We start from the raw sequence: 20,550 nt of genomic DNA, 5'->3' as shown, positions 1-20,550 counted from the left end.
AAGAGATTAAACAGCATGATAAATGTCACATGATATGTAGTTCAACAGAGTAGCCAGGGAAAAAGTTCACGCTATGTACTTTCTGTTTAGTATTCAGTGCACTTTTGCAACCTTCGGGTGCACCCAGCCTTCCACCTCCACAGTCCATTCGCTTGACCTGCCAAAGGGAGTCTAACAAGCCAGCAGCTTCCTTCCTTTTCATGGTCCTGAACCAACTGTCCATCTCTGTGCACAGTGTAGGTCATCCCAGAAAATGGGTTGATTTGAATGTAGTTGAGTCATCCTTTCTCCTCTCAACCTGTGCCTCTGTGTACCAGGAGGTTGCATCATTAGGTGTGAAGAATATGAATTCTTTCATCTGGGAATCGTTTTGCCCAGAAATTACTTTGTCTTATAATATTTTAAGTGTAAGTACAATAAAGATAGACGGGAGTGGAATTAACCAAGTTGTGAACAGTGAAAGAAAGAGGAAAGTGGACCAAGTGCCCTCAGTCTTTCTAAGGACAAGGAAATAAATGGTAAAAACAAGTCCAGCCTGGTACTAAATGACATCCATAAGCCCATGGGAGACGGGTGTAGAGAGGCAGAATATGAAGGGCCATTTTTATATTCACAGTGTTGCAAATGGGGACAATTCTTTCCTATTATGAAATATTTCAAGCATAGAAAACAGAGAATAAGGAACAAATCATTATAGAAAAAGTTGATAACCCCTGTATGCCCTCCAACATTTCATTACTCTGTATATCTTCCCCCTACTCTGAATTTGATGTTCCTTATTCATTGCCTGTTTTTATGCTTTTTCTGTAAATTAATGTATCCATAAACAACATGTGCTATTTTTAGATATTTTCAACTTCATTAAAACATGGAGACAGTTTTTTTTTTTACCTAGCATGATACTTTTACATGATATAAACATTATATATGTTTGGTTTTTTTAATTAATTTATTTTACTTCTGGCTGCGTTGGGTCTTCATTGCTGTGTGCGGGCTTCTCATTGCAGTGGCTTTTCTTGTTGCGGAGCACGGGCTCTAGGCACATGGGCTTCAGTAGTTGTGGTACACGGGCACAGTAGTTGTGGCTCCCGGGCTCTAGAGCACAGGCTCAGTAGTTGTGGCGCACAGGCTTAGTTGCTCCGCATCATGTGGGGTCTTCCCGGACCAGGGATCGAACCCGTGTCCCCTGCATTGGCAGGCGGATTCTTAAACACTGCACCAACAGGGAAGTCCCTAAACATTATATATGTTTTATATGATTTGAATATTATATATTTTACATGATTTGAACATTATATATTTTATAAGATTTAAATATTATACAATTTGAATATTATATATTTATATGTGTATATTATACATATAACACTATATGTGTACACTATACTATATACACATATAACAGTATATGTATACACTATATGTATACACTATACTACACTATAAGCAATTACACTATATGTAGCCCTAATTCATTTTCACTTTTATTTTTATTTTTTTAAACTTTTTTATTGGAGTGTAATTGCTTTACAATGGTGTGTTAGTTTCTGCTTTATAACGAAGTGAATCAGTTTTACACATACATGTATCCCCATATCTCTTCCCTCTTGCATCTCCCTCCCTATCCCACCCTTCCAGCTGGTCACAAAGCACTGAGCTGTTCTCCCTGTGCTATGCAACTGCTTCCCACTAGCTATCTATTTTACATTTGGTAGTGTATATATGTCCATATATACACTACCACTGTCTCACTTTGTCCCAGCTTACCCTTCCCCCTTCCCGTGTCCTCAAGTCCATTTTCTAGTAGGTGTGTGTCTTTATTCCTGTCTTGCCCCTAGGTTCTTCATGACCTTTTTTTTTTTTTTATATTCCATATATATATATGTTAGCATACGGCATTTGTTTTTCTCTTTCTGACTTACTTCGCTCTGTATGACAGACTCTAGGTCCATCCACCTCACTGCAAATAACTCAATTTTGTTCCTTTTTATGGCTGAGTAATATTCCATTGTACATATGTGCCACGTCTTCTTTATCCATTCATCTGTTGATGGACACTTAGGTTGCTTCCATGTCCTGCCTATTGTAAATAGAGCTGCAATGAACATTGTGGTACATGACTCTTTGAATTATGGTTTTCTCAGGGTATATGCCCAGTAGTGTGATTGCTGGGTCATATGGTAGTTCTATTTTTAGTTTTTTAAGGAACCTCCATACTGTTCTCCATAGTGGCTGTATCAATTTACATTCCCACCAGCAGTGTAAGAGTGTTCCCTTTTCTCCACACCCTCTCCAGTATTTCTTGTTTGTAGATTTTTTGATGATGGCCATTCTGACCAGTGTGAAATGATATTGCATTGTAGTTTTGATTTGCATTTCTCTAATGATTAATGATGTTGAGCATTCTTTCATGTGTCTGTTGGAAATCTGTATATCTTCTTTGGAGAAATATCTATTTAGGTCTTCTGCCCATTTTTGGATTGGGTTGTTTGTTTTTTTGATATTGAGCTGCATGAGCTGCTTGTAAATTTTGGAGATTAATCCTTTGTCAGTTGCTTCATTTGCAAATATTTTCTCCCATTCTGAGGGTTGTCTTTTGGTCTTGTTTATGGTTTCCTTTGCTGTGCAAAAGCTTTGAAGTTTCATTAGGTCCCATTTGTTTATTTTTGTTTTTATTTCCATTTCTCTAGGAGGTGGGTCAAAAAGGATCTTGCTGTGATTTATGTCATAGAGTGTTCTGCCTATGTTTTCCTCTAAGAGTTTGATAGTTTCTGGCCTTACATTTAGGTCTTTAATCCATTTTGAGCTTATTTTTGTGTATGGTGTTAGGGAGTGATCTAATCTCATACTTTTACATGTACCTGTCCAGTTTTCCCAGCACCACTTATTGAAGAGGCTGTCCTTTCTCCACTGTACATTCCTGCCTCCTTTATCAAAGATAAGGTGACCATATGTGCGTGGGTTTATCTCTGGGCTTTCTATCCTGTTCCATTGATCTATCTTTCTGTTTTTGTGCCAGTACCATACTGTCTTGATTACTGTAGCTTTGTAGTATAGTCTGAAGTCAGGGAGCCTGATTCCTCCAGCTCCATTTTTTGTTCTCAAGATTGCTTTGGCTATTCGGGGTCTTTTGTGTTTCCATACAAATTGTGAAATTTTTTGTTCTAGTTCTGTGAAAAATGCCAGTGGTAGTTTGATAGGGATTGCATTGAATCTATAGATTGCTTTGGGTAGTAGAGTCATTTTCACAATGTTGATTCTTCCAATCCAAGAACATGGTATATCTCTCCATCTGTTTGTATCATCTTTAATTTCTTTCATCAGTGTCTTATAATTTTCTGCATACAGGTCTTTTGTCTCCTTAGGTAGGTTTATTCCTAGATATTTTATTCTTTTTGTTGCAATGGTAAATGGGAGTGTTTTCTTGATTTCACTTTCAGATTTTTCATCATTAGTGTATAGGAATGCCAGAGATTTCTGTGCATTAATTTTGTATCCTGCTACTTTACCAAATTCATTGATTAGCTCTAGTAGTTTTCTGGTAGCATCTTTAGGATTCTCTATGTATAGTATCATGTCATCTGCAAACAGTGACAGCTTTACTTCTTCTTTTCCGATTTGGATTCCTTTTATTTCCTTTTCTTCTCTGATTGCTGTGGCTAAAACTTCCAAAACTATGTTGAATAAGAGTGGTGAGAGTGGGCAACCTTGTCTTGTTCCTGACCTTAGTGGAAATGCTTTCAGTTTTTCGCCATTGAGGATGATGTTGGCTGTGGGCTTGTCATATACGGCCTTTATTATATTGAGGAAAGTTCCCTCTACACCTACTTTCTGGAGGGTTTTTATCATAAATGGGTGTTGAATTTTGTCAAAGGCTTTCTCTGCATCTATTGAGATGATCATATGGTTTTTCTCCTTCAGTTTGTTAATATGGTGTATCACGTTGATGGATTTGCATGTGTTGAAGAATCCTTGCATTCCTGGGGTAAACCCCACTTGATCATGGTGTATGATCCTTTTAATGTGCTGTTGGATTCTGTTTGCTAGTATTTTGTTGAGGATTTTTGCATTTATGTTCATCAGTGATATTGGTCTGTAGTTTCCTTTTTTTGTGACATCTCTGTCTTGGTATCAGCATGATGGTGGCCTCATAGAATGAGTTTGGGAGTGTTCCTCCCATTTTCACTTTTAACTGCCATGTAGCACTCCAGTGTATGAATAACATTTATCTGTTTTGTAGCTGAACAGTAAAGTTTCTCTAGTTATCAGTCTAGAAGATGACCTGCTATGTCATAGCGTATGCACATTTCAACTTAGTAAGAATGAAATCTAGTAAGTAATAAGTATAAATCTAGTAAAATTTTGCCAGTTTTTCTCCAAAATGGTTCCATCATTTTATACTGCAACCCACAGTGTGTGAGAAGATCCATTTCTTTACATTTTTGATAAACTTGTTTTTGCCAGATTTCTAAGTTTTGTCAAATCAGTGGGCTCAAAATAGGCTTCATTTTATCTTTTATTTGCTGGTTCCTGATTATTAGTATGGTTGAATATATCCTCTCTGTTAGTGACCATTCAGATTTCCTCTTCCATGAATTGTTTATGTCCTTTATCCACTTTTCCATTGGATTATTTGTTATTTTCTTATTGATTTGGAGGATTTATTTATACATTCAGGTACTAACCATTTGTCAATCATATACATAAATGTGGTCTATTCTTAAATAACTGATTGTGTCTCTGGAGTTTGCCCTGTACAGAAATGTTAAGAAGCAAGTTAAAACTGGGATGTAGATAAGAGAGTTGATATTTCCATGAGTCAATGCTTCTGGAAAAGGATTATGAATGCCACTTTTTCATCATTTCCTTATTTGTGCAGGGAGTTCAGAGTTCCCAAGTTCAGAGAGTTAAGGCCACCTAGGTTTGTACTTGAAAATGTCTGCTTGATTGCAGAGTAGGTAGCTTAGGATAATTTCAGTACTGAATAAGAGCCAATTTTGAGAGTGATTAACCTCAGATTACTAGACCTAATAGACTGTGTATCTTCCATCGAAATAGAAAGTGTTGGACACTGGGTGTGTCTCTGGCCATGACCCCTCATAGGAGCACACAGATCAGCTTGAGGCAGGGGCATGAGGCATGCAGGAACAGTCTGTCCCCAATTTACCTCTCAAATATTTTACTATGAGGAAAGTCTCTGCTCATGACATAAGTCCCTAGACTCAGGCAGCTAAAGAAAACAGGAAGATCAGAATAATGTCATGGTGATGTCAGGTTGCATGGACATGTTGCTTTGGGAACCCTGATAGGAAATCTTAAAATAATGATGGCTTTCTTTCTATTTCAGAGGTGTGGCGAAATCTTGTTTGAAAACCCTGATCAGAATGTCAAATGTGTTTGCATGCTAGGTAAGAAGTCTTCTCATTTAAAATCTATTAAGCATGCTGATGTCATGTGAGCTTACTGTTGTACTTTTGCCTTACTGATTGTCTCTTGTTCCATATTGCAGAGGCCAGTAGGCTATTTTATAGGTTTATGGACAGCTGTAACACATTTATATGTGGAACCCTTGATGATAAAGAAAGGGTTTGATTTTAATAACTGTCAGTAAGTCAGGAACCATGCTTCTGAGTCTTTCAAATTTTTTCTTGGATCATCAACATAACATAGTATTTGGGTGCTTTGTATTCAGGCAACTGTGATGAGAAAGTAAGAAGAATCACATTGTAATTCCTAAACTAGAGATCATATGCTAGGCAAGTAAACTATTAAGTATTTACACCACAGCACAAAGCCCTTACTTACAATGCCTGGGAGGAATATACATTTGAACTCAACTGAAGTCAGCACAGCAGTTACCCACACTGCATTTGTAATAAAAATTGCAGCATCATAATGAATAATCATTTGTTCTTGTGGTTTGATATATCATCAGTGCCTTTCACAAACTCTTTTAATATATAATATTCCATTAAAAGATGAAGTTGATATTATTTTCCTCATTTTATAGAGTAGAAAACTAGTACAGAGAATATAAGTGATGCACTTAACCTGAAAATGAGAAATGAGCCAAATCATGAAAGTTTCTAATCTGTAAAAATTTAGGTCTAGTGTTTAGATCTTATTTGAGCCACTAAACTATGTTCAATGAACTTTTAATTAAGTAATTATAGTAACAGAACAGAACAGTAGCATGAATAAATAAAAATAATCCTTAAATTTGACTTTCACCAAAATTTCACCCTAATCCATTCCAACTTTGAACCATACTCATAAGCAAAGAAAAAAATTATTCATTTTAGCTCCTTCCAGTTTCTCTGGCTACCTCATATGTTGGCAGCCTAGGTTATTGGTAAGATGGCTCAAAAGCAGACAGCAAGATAGAGGCAGGGGAGCGTCTTGGTAATTTATAATTCAAGATAATCAGGTAATAAACAATCAAAAGTTGCTCATTACCTAAAAACAAACCAAAAACAGAAACCAGACACAAACACTGTATTTTCCTGGTCTTCTGATCTTTCTTATTTTCTTGTGCTAGTATTTTAAACCTTTCTGATGCAGTTCTTACATGTTTTTATTTTAATTAAGATGGGGCCATATAGTAACATAGTCACTGGAAAATGAACATTCTATTGGAAGCACATGAACAGTGAACATAGCATAGCATCCATAAATCCATTTCAAATGTCCAGTATTCCTTTCCCTTAACCATGAAAATGCCTCAGAATGCTAAGTGCAGGGTACAAACCACAGAGAGAGAGAGAGAGAGAGAGAGAGAGAGAGAGAGAGAGAGAGAGAGGGAGAGAGAGAGAGAGAGAGAGAGAGAGAGAGAGAGAGAGAGAGAGAGAGAGAGAGAGGGAGAGAGAGATGGAGGCAGAAAAACTTCCTTTGTCCAGCCATATATCCCAGCTTTGGATGTGGGAGACCATCTCATCACCGCATCAGATCTATTCATCAACTCACTCATTTAACTTTCACAATAGCAGTATGGTTTGGTGCTATTGTAATACTCGTTTTACAGAAGGAAATTTGTGGCAAATGATCGAGTACTATAGGACCTTAATCCCACTAAAATATTATTTGATTATAGCTTCTACATGATCTACTAACATGAATCAGTTTTAATTCATGATGACTTCAAGCACATGAACACATAACTTATTTTGATGAATTTTTCCTTGTACTAGCTCTCATGTGAGTTGCTTGATTAGTTTATATCTAGGACAAGGACAGCAATAGACTGTCTACTACTGCCTGTAGACTTGAATTCACTTAAAGTCAATCATCTTTCCATCTCTTCTGGATAATATGGTGTGGTTTATAACCCTAACCAGAAGACACTCCTGGCCACCAAATGCATTCCCCCAATGAATCTGCCACATTACACAAATTCCCCAAATTAGAAGAATATTTACATAAATCAGCTTTCTATTACTACCACTGTCATAAGATTTACAATTAACTGAGTACTTAAATATGTCACAGATGAAGTCCATCCGGAGTACCTGGATCATTTATTCTAAGTAAATTAAGACATAGCCTCTCTTTCAAAATATAGATATCTTTGGCAATAGCAGTGTATTATTAAGCTTGTAGGTTTCATTAGTTTATTAGATTTCTATTTTCTTAGGGGCATAGAGGTAAATAATATAAAGGAACCATGAAAATGGAAGTTTTTATTAGTTTAAGGGCGTGGGATAATTAAAGATGGAATAGGAAGAACACTTGGACATTTTACCTTTAAAGTTGATGGTAAATATTTATTGAATGTTGAAGATATTACTATGTCTAGTGAGCTGGAGTTACTCTGATAATGAAAATTATGCCCTCAAGGAGCTGACACCTAAGAAGGCTTAGACTTTTTCCTACTTCTCTTTTTAAGAGGTTTGCTACAAAATTTAACTGAAATATTTACAGAGTCCTTTGAAATCTTAGATGAAAGAGAATACCAAAATAAAACTATTATGGGTATCAATACAGATGGATCAATCCGCCATTAGCATGTGTCCACCTGAAGCCAAAGGCTACCATTTCACAGCAATAGTGTGCAAGATAATGAAAAAACTTGAATGATTTATTCCCTTAAAAGAAACAAGAGAAACTCAAGGCATGAACATGTAACTCACTAAAACTGAGACCACATATTTTATCAAGAAGGAGCATCTACATAACACAAAAATAACAACAAAGCTCCGCTTCACCACTGTCTAAGGTCTTATCTGAGTTAGTTTGTTGCTTCCTTTGAGAGGAACCTGTGATCGTGCCCTTATGACTTCCCGGAGCATTTCTTGAGAAAACTTTATATCTTCCACAGTAGAGGATAAGGAGTCTCCGCTGTTTAAAGGGACTGTTAAGTTTTCTAAGTGTTTCTAAGTCATGAATGTGGTTTGTGTTTTTGCGGATCACATTATAACCTTTTTATGAATAAATCAAAATCTTGAAACAAGAAAACCAAATATATAAAGTCTGCATTTCCAAAACTTCACTCTGATCTTTATGCCACCCCAATATTGAGATCCCTAATGGAGGCCAACCTAAGACGTTCAGAGCTTTGAAGTGTCAAGTTCTTGGCTCACCCCCTCCAGCATTCCCTCTCTACCCACTCACACACCAGGTTTGGGGCCCCTGCCTTGGCCCCAGCTGTGCTTCAGCACATTTGAGATGGAACAGGAAAGAGGGTCACTAGCCAGGCACACCATTTGCAGTTTTCTTCTGTCCCACCGGTGTCTCCCCAGATCTTTCTGAAAAATACAATTTTTATGCTTTGAGTTGTTTACCTCATGACATCCATGAACAAGTCATCCTCATCAAACTCATACTTCTGGCTCATTACATTCAATGAGACATAAATGTAAAATTCATCGCAAGTTACTCTGAAGTACTGAATTCAAAGCAATTTTAAGTGAGAGCAAACTATTGTCATATGTGGGCCTTACAGGCAATCATTTCTATGTTCAGGGGAATAGTTCGTGTTGGATATGAAGGTAAATAAAGATGTAGTGCAGAGCTGGCTACACTGAGTATTTACTATTTATTCCTTAAAATTCTGTCAGAGGGGTAAAATGTAGACAATGTTAAGTACCAAATTGTAATAAATGCTGCTTTGTTCTTTCCTTCACCCTTAAGGAGTTCAAAACTGCTAACTCCCATCCCCCTCCTTTTTCTCAATTTAGCCATAAGATTTCTCTCAAATTAAGGTAGACCTCAAAGTTTACAGAACTATATCAAAGGGTACTCAACTGTGTAGTAACGTGTGTATGTACCTTAATTACGTGTAATGAATTGATAACCAAGGGAAGAAGGAAGTGAAAGAGAAATTATCTCTCATTACACAATTAACGTATGAGGTGTGGCCAGTTCCTAAAAGGATTTTATTTTTCAAAGTATAATGAAACTGCTAGGTACAAAGAGCCAAGAGTATTTAAAGAAACTACATAAAATGATCAATGTTAATTCACTTAGTTCATTTGCTAACTTCTGTCTGGGAAATGCTAAATCCTGGGAAAAGAAACTTTCTAAAAAGAGTTCCCGATCACACTTGGTGCCCTTCTTTCCCTTGTAATTTTACAATTTGAAATTTTCAGTGGCCCTGCTTTTGTTTCATGTGTGATTCTTTGCATGCTGATTGGTGTCATATCATTAGAATGTAAGGTCGTACTTTCTTATCTGCCATGGCTTAGAAAGGGGTGTTCATATTGTCAGGTTTCTGGTTGAAATTTTTTATAAATCATTTCAAGAGATCGTCAGTTTTCAAAGAAATAGAATACCATAAGATCAATATTTTATTAACATTTAACATGAGCACAGAGAGACTTGCTTTGTAGTCCAACCTCTGAAAAATTAACTGTGTACTTTGAGAAGTTGCTTCATCTTTCAGACTTCAATTTATAGTTTTTCTGCAAAGTGGTAATAAAAATGTCTGTCCCTTCCAGCCCAGGGGTTGTCCTGGTAATACAGAATGTGATGTTCTGTGAGGAGATGTTGCCTGCTATGATGCCCTAGATATGGTTTATGCATCAATAAATTAATAAATAAATAGTAACAACTGAAAATAAGCAAACTGATGATAAACAATAATAAACAAATAGTAAATTATTTATTTATGACATTAACAGTGTTTAGAAAAGCAATTGAAAAGACAAAACTATGCAAATGTGAGAGCAATTTTTAAAAATATTAAATATGTTCTTCAAAATTTTGTCATACCTCAAAGGCATCATCTAATATTCATTCAAAGGATATTCATTGAGCATCTACTATATGCAAGGTACTATGCTAGGCACTGGGAATGCAAAGGCCAGTGGAGCACAGGCCCTGCACTCAGAGGGTTTACATTCCAGGCAGAGATTCAAGCCCCAAACCCCAAAATCTGCAATGCTAGCTTGAGAGTGACAAATGATAGAAAAGAAATAAAGTGTGTTGGAACTTCAGAAGATGAAAAGAGTGCGCACAATTGGGATATGAAGACATGTGGATTGATATGCAAAGACCAAGAAAGAGGCAGCATTCTAGGTAGATACATGACCATTTTTAAAATCCCAAATACAGGAAAACTGAGGAGTGGAGAAGGAAGTAAGTGTTTCAGGCCACAAGGAGTATAAAAGGATAAATTGGAAAGGAATTTGAGGCCTTATTATAGACAGTTTGACTGTTACCACTGGCTATAAAAAGGACAGAAGTACCAAACGAAAGAGCGTTCTAGTCTCTATTATTTAGTCAGTTAGAGAGCATTTTTTAATTTAGATAGAGGGCATTATAGAATATTCTATAAACTAGTTTCTGCGGGGCAGTATTGAGTACAGCTGTTCACCAAATACTTGTGAAATTAAATAATTTTAACCCAATGTATATTTGAAACTGATGGCCTGAATTCTAGGCTTGATTATTTTAATGAATATTACTTTTATCTTTTCTCTTTGATATCAGATATCATAGTATTTTATTTAAGAAGTACAATATTGTCATCTTCTGTACTGGAAAAAAATTGATATTTTTTCACTTTTTCATCTAATAAAATTGGGAGATTTTTTTTATTTTAAAATTTTTCTCTTATCACTGGCATCTGCCTGTGATTTTTGTATGTGGACAATTTTGAGGTCTATACGTTTTTTCTTAGAAATTAATACACAGTCTGTTTGAAAGCAAAATAATATCTGTTATCAAAGTAGGTCACTACTTTGGTGGCATAGTGGAAAGAACAGGGCATTTAAATATCTGGACCAGCTAAAAACTGTGTGGTCATAGGAAAGTCACTTAAGAGTTATAGATCTCAGTTTATTCCTCCCTAAAATGGAATAAGAAGTAATAATAACAATATTATTATCTACCTTATTAGGTTTGTTGAGGATCAAATAACACAACAAATATTAAAGCATTCAGTAAACTGTTAGAAGGCCTAGAAATATAAATATTATTGATATTAATAACTAAAACGTTCTAAGTTCTTGCATTTAATTTAATATTAGTAGTATTTTTTATGCAAACTGACAGCTTTGATATACTTTCAATATTAAATTGTTTCAGTTTGCTTCAAGTGAATAGATATTTTCAAGTACATGTTTGCAATCTAGAAAAAGGCATATTATCATCATAGGTTATTAAAGAAAGATTATTGTAAGGACTATTTTATGTGCACTTAACTTTATAAAAGTGAAGGTCTATGTTTAAAAACAAAAGCTTTCAAGTTGCTTAACTTTGATTTACTGAGATTAAAATGCCTTGGGAATTTGAATTAAATTTTAAAAATTCTTATTAGAGTATAGTTGCTTTGCGATGTTGTGTTAGTTTCTGCTGTACAGCAAAGTGAATCAGCTATACGTATACATATATCCCCTCCTTCCCATTTAGATCACCACAGAGCATTGAGTAGAGTTCCCTGTGCTATACAGTAGGTTCTCATTAGTTATCTATTTTATACATAGTAGTGTATATATGTCAATCCCAATCTCCCAATTCATCCCACCACCCCCTTTCCCCCCTTGGTGTCCATATGTTTGCTCCCTATGTCCGTGTCTTTATTTCTGCTTTGCAGATAGGTTCATCTGTATCATTTTTCTAGATTCAGATATATGTGTTAATATACATTTGTTTTTCTTTTTCTGACTACTTCATTCTGTATGACAGTCTCTAGTTCCATCCACATCTCTGCAAATGGCACAATTTCATTCCTTCTTATGGCCGAGTAATACTCCATTGTATATACGTACCACATCTTCTTTATCCATTCCTCTGTTGATGGACATTTAGTTTGCTTCCATGTCCTGCCTATGGTAAATGGTGCTGCAATAAACGTTGGAGTGCATGTATGTTTTGGAATTATGGTTTTCTCCAGGTATATGCCCAGGGATGGGATTGCTAGGTCACATGGTAGTTCTATTTTTAGTTTTTTAAGGAACCTCCATTCTGTTCTCCATAGTGGCTGTATCAATTTACATTCCCACTAATTAATTTTGTCTTACACTTACGAAGTGCTTCATTCTTATCACGTGAGTACATCATTTCACTCCTATATGCATGTCCAAGGATGATATTTTCTAACTCTAAAAGAGAACAAATTGAAAGCTGGACATTCCCAAGGGAGGGCAGAGATGGCATTATCCTCATCTCTCACCCAGGGCCTGGCCTTGTTTTACTTTTCAATGCACTCATCACCAAATGATGTATTTTATATTCGTTTGTTTGTTCATCGCTCTCTCCCAGTCTCACTGCACCACACACCCATATATACAGAATGTAAATGTAAATATCATGAAAACAAGGAATTAGTTTATTTACTGCTAAGAGTCCAGCATCTGGAAGAGGGTCCAGCCACCTAGCCCCTCACTGGAGCTTAATATTTGCTGAAGAGATACATGCTGATGCATTTGTCAAAACAGCACAATTGTCTGTAAAGCATGGCCCAGATGTGCCAAAGACTGATGGGTATAGCATTTAAAACCCTCTGCTAACTCAGCCAAGGAATGGGTCAGCTCCTAATTGAACTAAGTGGGAGTTTCCCCAGCATACTACTCTGGGTTACAGGATGAGAAATACATAGTTGTCTACAAATAGACAATTAGAACATATCCTAAAAATATAGGTGATTATCAGTTATTTCTTGAGCACTACTCTATGCCTACCCCTCTACTAGTGTTACCCTGAAAGTTGATGTAATAGTGAGCTAGGTAGAATCCCTGTCACCACCCTTTATTCTGCAGCTGGAACACTGGGTTAAGAAAACAGGAGGAGGATTATTATTTCGTCTTCTCTGTATTTACAAGAACATACAAAGTATTATTTCACCCTGAGGTTTATCATTTAAAAGGCTTTTACATTCTCTTGCTGCCTTTCAAAATTTTTATTTGGAAATCAATATTGTCTTGCATAAGGAAAATAAGTTTGCTAGTTTCACAGTTGTTTTCCGAGGAATGTGGCAGCATTTCCACAGCAACCAAACACCACACTTTTGCTTGCAGCTGAAAACCAGAACTCAGATAAGAGCTAGCTGCAGAACAACGACACAAGCAAAGGTCAAACTATCAGAACTGAAGTTATCAAACCCCCAAAATATAAATGTGCCAGTCTTGTATTAGCTTCATTTCCGGTCTGAAGGAAGAGAAAATGAGACCTATCATCCTTCGCACAAAGCTACACTTCAAAAAAAGTATTCAATCAACCAACATTTGTAGGTACATACTGTGTGCCAGTGTAGGGATACGAAGACATTGAAGTTCTGGTTCCTACCCTCAAGAAGCTCCCAATCCAGTGGACAACGACACAGGCAACGACAACATAGCATGAGAAACCATCATAAGGATGGGCCAGGGTGTCATGGGAGGGAGAAGGGTGTCAGGACAGGTCTGTGCAAGTGGTGTTAAGGAGCTGAGTGTCAAAGAGAAGCAGCTCACAGCCCTTTGAGGCTGGAAAGGGGCAGCCTGCTGTGAAAGGCATTGGCAATTCTAGGTTACAGGAGCAGCGGGTACAGGATGCTTAATGTGACCAGTTAGAGAAACTGGAAGTCATTATACCTGGAGAACAGAATAAGAGGAAAGAAATGATAAGATAATCAGTGTGGAGAGGAAGGTGGGGCAGATTATAAGGGGTCTTATAACAGGGTAAAGACCATTTAGGGATGTTTAAGCAGGGGAGCTACAATGTGAAATACAGTTTTTTGAGGGATCACCTGGTCAGAATAGAGAATGCACTGGAGGAGGGCAAGACTGAAGAAAGAAACCAGCTTAAGGAACTGCAGCAATAATTAGGAAAGAAATGATGAGTCTGTGCCTGAACTAAGACAATGTCAGGGAGGACAGAAGGTATGAGATTCAGCGGACTTTGAAAGAGGATGATAGGACTTTACAATGGAGTGAATGTAGGAAATATAGCTAAGTAGATAGAGAACAGATAGAGATGTGTTTCCCCCCACCTACTCCCAGTGGAGAGTATTCGAGAATCAGATTTGCAATTGGGGAAAATGATGAGTTAAATTTGGGCATAATACACTGAGATTCCCAAGGACTTCTCAGGTGCAGAAGGGAGTCTGGAGCTCAGGAGAGTGACCTGCTGGTAGGCAGTGGTGACTACATATCAACGATGATGACACCCTGGGGAAGGCGAGGAGTGAGATGGAGATGCACCTTAGAACACTTGGAAGCATCATTAGAGAGTTGGGCAGGTTCAAGAGGAGTCTAAAGAAGCCTAAATAGGTAGGAGATCAAGTAGGTAGTTAAGAGAAACAGAAGGAAAAACAGAATGCTATCATCTTGGTCAAGAGGAAAGACTTCCAAAGGAAGGTCATGCTAAAAATGTGAAACACCATAGAGGTCGAATGAGATCAAGCCTAAAATGTGTTCTTGGACTGAGCGACCTGAAGGTAATATAATATCAGCAAGAGCATAGCTAGTGGAAGGGCAAAGGGTCAGGAGGGTAGCATGGAGCTAAGTAAAGAGAACCGAGGAGGGGTGCTACTCTCTCAGGAAATTTGTCTTAGAAAGGAAGGTGGGTAATCTGACAGTGCCCGGAAGGAGTTCTCAAGAGGGGAAAGGTTTGAGGATATTTTGATGCAGAGAGGAAAGAGCGAGCAGAGGAAGTGGTTGGATATTTCTGAAGAGAAAGAGAGTAATTGTGAGCCTTAAACCCCCCTCACACTGTGACTGGGGAAAGGTGGTGATGGTGCACAAGGAAGTGTAAGGAGAGAGACACATCTCTCGGGGTGACACATATCTGAGGGCAGAAACTGAGACTAATCCATCTAACTGTTTCCCTTCTTTCTGAGAAGAAAGCATGATATTCTGATGAGAGTAAGGAGAGTAGCGGAGGCAAGCAGAAAGTGGTAGGTGAAGGTCTGAAATTAATGAAGGAAATGAGAAAGAACCAACTAAAGAGGGGTAAATGGGTAATTGTTTGAATCAGTTCTAAGGTTAGAATTTATGAACTAACGTCCACTCACTAAAAATAAAATGTAAAACGCAAGCTATGTGTTCCAACACGCATTTCAGATGCTCCCTGTTCACGGACACCCTACCCTTTTCTCCTTTAGGTGCCTGCTCCTTCTGCAATGGTCAGGGGGCTGCCTTCCTTGACCCTAATTCACAAGCCCCTCTCTCTCATACTGCAAATATTGAATTATTTCTCCATTCCTCCATCTAGCCTGCATATTTCAAGGGAGCAGGTGTCCATTTTATTTAAATATCTTTGTATCCCTAGCACCCAGAATTGGCCTAAAACTCCAAAGAAGCACCAAAAAAATTCAGAATGAAGATAGAAGAAAAGTGTAAGGTTATGTATTCTCCTCTTAAGTCCTCCTCTGACCTCGTGGTGCATCAAGAACTCTCTTTTCTGACTTGTCTTTCATAAAGGGGATGCCTCCACCTGTACTTCCCAGTTGTCAAGGAGACCAAAGGTGCTAAGCCATCTGACAGTACCAGTGTCTCCTGAGCTGCGCCCACCACTGGCCAGTCACATCCAAACTCCCTCTTCCTCCTCAGCTACTCCTTCTCCGGTTCACTTTCCCCTCTCACAAATTTCATTCAAAGGCTTTTTGATCTCAGGATGAGTCCCCCTAGGAATCCTTGTATACATCAAACTGCATTTTTTATAATGTTCCAGAGACAATGTTATCTCTGTTTTGACCCCAAAACAATGTTGGGCTTTTTACTGGAAGGAATACAGATTATAATTGTATTTCCCTGTAATAGTTAAATCTTTTTAACAGACAAATTATACATGATAGCTAGCTATTCAGCATGGCTTAAGAGGTCCCAACTTGTCAATCTCAAACCACCTGCCTTGCCAGCTGTGAGTATATAATAGTTTCTAATGTGTATAGGTTATAAACATTCACAAATATAGAAATTTTCAAAGAATGAGACAATGTAATGTATATTATAAAAGATACACCAAAAGATAATTTTAGATGAAATAAATATTTGCTCCCATTATATCAATTGCTGTCTTTGAGCTATAAGATTTTGTCATATCTAAATGTCAAAAGATATTTTATTAACTTGCCAGGATATCAGTTCCAACGAGACAGCTAACTGGTGGTAAAGAAAGCTCAGTTTCCATAAGCCCAAATCTTTTACACTGACAGATTAATGCAGGTTTTCAACTTTTGTGAGGCTAGCTTGGACACTATCAAAATTAATTACTGATTTTTTACTGCAAAACTCTTAAAGGCAAATGTAAAGGTATGTTATATATAACAATAAGCAAATGCAAAGAATTTGCTTTTGCCTACGTTTGGGTAGTCAACCACCTATGAGTTTACTACATTTGGTGTATAGTCAACATTTAAAATGTTTTATGGCGTGTAACCTAATGAGGTAGTTAACATTATGAAATCTTGTATATTGTCATTTTATCTTTAACTAAATTCTGGACTCTGAGGGTTCTAATTCTATTTGGCACAGCAGAAAACTTCATTCCGAAAGAGACCCTCACACTCATAAGTGTAAGAAAATAATGCCAGAAATGTTAATAGGATATAGAATTCCATAAGATTAGAGAACATGAGTATCTTCATTGTTCAGTGATCATCATAAACTACAAATCTGAGAGTTTCTGCAATATGTATAGTAAGTTTATAAAAATATTTCCCATACCAAGCTTCTTTCTAAAATCATATTGCACAGATTCAAGAAGTACTTGAATTGTGTTCTGCTAGACTACAAAATGCGGGGGAGATTATAAAGGTAAAACCCAGAAAATTATATAAATCATTTGTCAAGAATTAGGATTGGAGCTGGCAAGAAGTAAGAGTGCTTATTAAGCAAGGATTGGGGTTGGAAATGATTGCATAGTTACAAGGGTAGACCTTGAGACTATGAGGTTGCAGCTGGCATCTACTAGCAGATATTGTTTTGAGAACAGCTGGTGATGTCCTTGAGTCTGATACAGTTCAAACTATTCAGGTTCTCAGTAATACAGGAACGTGTCTGAAACCACATCCACCATGGCCACCTACTTCCATTTTGGGTGCCTGAACCACAGTTACTCCATTTTGATTTTTAAATGCATTCTTTTCTTTAATGGTTCAAACAGATGCACAATGCATGTTTAATAGGCCACAGACAGGCTGTTTTGGTTAGCCAAAAGTTCAAGTTAAATCACGTATAAGCCAGAATGACTTCCCCTTACCTCAATATGTGAAAATTTCTTCCATCAATACAAACTTCCAGTTATGAGATGAGTAAGTTACAGTGTTCTAATGTACAGCATAGTGAGTATAGTTAATAAGACTACTGTGTACTTGAAATTTCCTAAGACAGTAAATCTTGTATTCTTACCACAAAAGAAAAATGGTAACTATGTGAAGTGATGGATGTGCTAATTAACTCCACTGTAGTAATCATTTCGCTATATATGTATATGTTAAACCATCAGGTCATAAATCTTTAACAGATTACATTGTGCAACCTAAATATATACATTCTTTAAATTGTACCTTAGTAGAGCTGGAAAAAATTTTTTAAAACCATAAAATTATATTGCAATGTCAAGAGAATGCATTTCAATATTTTGTCTTCTTTTAGAAAATCAAATACTTGTAAAAATGTAGTTGAACGTTTTGGAAGTAGATATTGAATTCAAAAATACATTTTGCACATTTCTCAGGAAAAGTACAACATCTTATTCCTGAATTACTGCTTTCTTTATAGAACAGGTTTGTTAATAATTGATTCTACCAAGCAGTCAGTGGGAAAAGGTATTGTCCTCTGTCTGCTGTCTCACTTTTTGTGTCAAGGAGTCTTCTTTCATGGATCATGCGTACAACATGGTCGATAATGAAATGCCAAGATGATTCTGGGAAGCAATATATGAATGACTATGATCACGTTGTGCGTAATTTAGCAAAGACATTTGGAGCTTGGTCATCACAGAGGCTAAAGCAAATCTCTCAATATTTGGAGGAGCTTAGTTTTTTCAGATGTTGCTTTCATAGGCGTTTAAGGTTGAAAGCAGCTTTGAGAGTCAAGTAGGAGAAGGAGCCAGTCATTTCTCTCAACCTAATCCACCTGCCTGGACTCCAGAAGTTCAGGGTCAGGGCTCAGACTTGTAACCACACAGAGCTGTGTAAATTTTAGGCCATTACAATAAATAAAGAATTTTTCCCCTGTAGCAGTTGTACTGTTGGAAATGGAGAAGTGTCTGATTTTTTTTAAAAAAAGAAAGTTTGACTATGCGTGTCAATTTTCTTTACTCTCTTTTAGGGAAAACTTCTTGGAAGATGCATTTCAAATGTTAGCATCTTTAAAAGAGCAAGTTTTCAATTAATGTATTTAACATTGGTATATATGAACTAATATGTGTACATGTGTCCAAGCTTATATTTATCAATAGCCTGATATCCCTCAACAACTGAAATTGTAGTTTGCATATTTATTGGCACTTCTAACTCCCCTGCTATTAGTTTGTTTAGCTACTGGTATATTTAGATAGAAAATTTTTTCTTACACTTTATTGCAGTATAGCTTAAATTATGATAAATATCCAATTTTTAGGTGTACACCTCATTAATTCTTGCAAAGCTAACACCTGCATGTAAGACCACACAGATCAGAGTAGACAGCTTCACACATACCTCCTCCCAGACATCACCTCCCAAAGACCCATACTAATTAACTGGCTTCTGTCACTATCCCCTAACTTTGAAATTTTTATAAATGGAATCAAAAAGTATATATATTTTTCTGTCTACCTTCTTTAACTCAACATTGTCTATGAGATTCATCCATGCTGTTGCACACAGTTATAGTTCATTCTTTCTCTGTTTTCTTTTGTTACAGAATAGAGATCAGCAAATAATGACCTATGGGCTAAAATTGGCCTGTCGCTTGTTTCTGTAAATAAAGTTTTATTAGAATGTAACCATTGCCATTCATTTATATATTGTCTAAGGCTGTTTTCGCACTGCATTGATAGAGTTGAGTAGCTGTGTTAGAGATCATATGATTTCCAAAGTCTAACATATTACAGAAAAAGATTTCTGACCACAGCTGTAGACTGTTCCAGTGTATATGTGTATGTATGTGTATGTGCATGTGACTATTTATTAATGCTAGTGGAAATGAACATTTGGCTCTCCTTAGTTTGGGACTGTTACAAATAATATTGCTGTGAACATTCTTGTACAAGTCTTTTTGTGCACAAAATTACACATTGTCTCTTGAGTACTTACCTAGAATTGCAACTGTTGGGTCATAGGGCATGTCCATATTCAACTTAGACCGATTCTGCCAAACAGTTTTCCAAAGTGGCTGTACCCACTTACCCTCCCACCAGCTGTGTATGAAAGTCCCATAAACAATTTAACACTCGATAATTATCATTGAGTAAAAGTTAGAATGCATAAATCATTGTTCAACTCAACACAAACAACATTTCATGTAATAGCCTTTAAGGGAGATCACGATTAGCATTTATGTAAACAAATCATCACGTTGATAATAGTAGCAATAAAACAGGTATATTTAATTTTTTGATTATCAGTGAACATTAATGAGATGGTGGAGTTTGTTGCTTAAACCAAACGAACAGTTATTCTTTGTTGACCACTTGGAATTAAATATCCCACAAATGATCCTAATAAGTCCTTCCCCACCCCCAGCAAAACCCCAGTTCATAAATGAAAACTCCTTTTTGTTGAGACAAATAATTTCCTTTGTTTTCTTTTACTAAAAACACAACTATCATTTTTACAGATCTAAAGTTATAAAATAAATATTATATAAATATTTATATTTTATAAATATTATATAAATTTTTATATACAAATATATTATATTTGTATATAAATATAAATATTATATAAATTTTTATAATATAAAAATTATATAAATATAATTTTCTAGTTATACTAGAAAATTATAATTAAGGCATCTAATTCTGAAAAATCAAGAGGCTAGTCCCTCACTATGAAATCACATGTCCATAGTGATTCTAAGTTTAACCCTCATATGTTGTTTTCCTGGGTTTTATTCACACTTGCTTTAGGAATGAAACAAATCATCATTTTGCTCCTCCTTTTTTTTTTTTTTTTTTTTTTTTTTTTTTTTTGGGTTTGCGGCCCCT

The 20,550-nt window shown here is 36.4% G+C and overlaps 1 protein-coding gene across 2 annotated transcripts in view; it reads left to right on the top strand.

Moving 5' to 3' along the window:
* PDE7B (phosphodiesterase 7B) overlaps positions 1–20,550 on the top strand; it is a 338,881-nt gene that overhangs the window by 111,719 nt on the left and 206,612 nt on the right. The window contains exon 2 of one of the 2 annotated variants that reach the window (XM_007452971.1): positions 5,348–5,408. In XM_007452971.1, coding sequence (XP_007453033.1) covers positions 5,348–5,408 — 61 coding nt within the window. Of the gene's footprint in view, positions 1–5,326; positions 5,409–20,550 lie in introns of those variants that run through there. The other variant, XM_007452970.1, reaches the window with a different exon arrangement.

This window comes from Lipotes vexillifer, unplaced genomic scaffold (genome assembly GCF_000442215.2).
Source record: "Lipotes vexillifer unplaced genomic scaffold, Lipotes_vexillifer_v1.1 scaffold155, whole genome shotgun sequence".
NCBI classification, from domain to species: Eukaryota; Metazoa; Chordata; class Mammalia; order Artiodactyla; family Lipotidae; genus Lipotes; species Lipotes vexillifer.
Note: the sequence above shows the minus strand (reverse complement) of the source record. Positions and strands in the feature narration are given on the sequence as shown.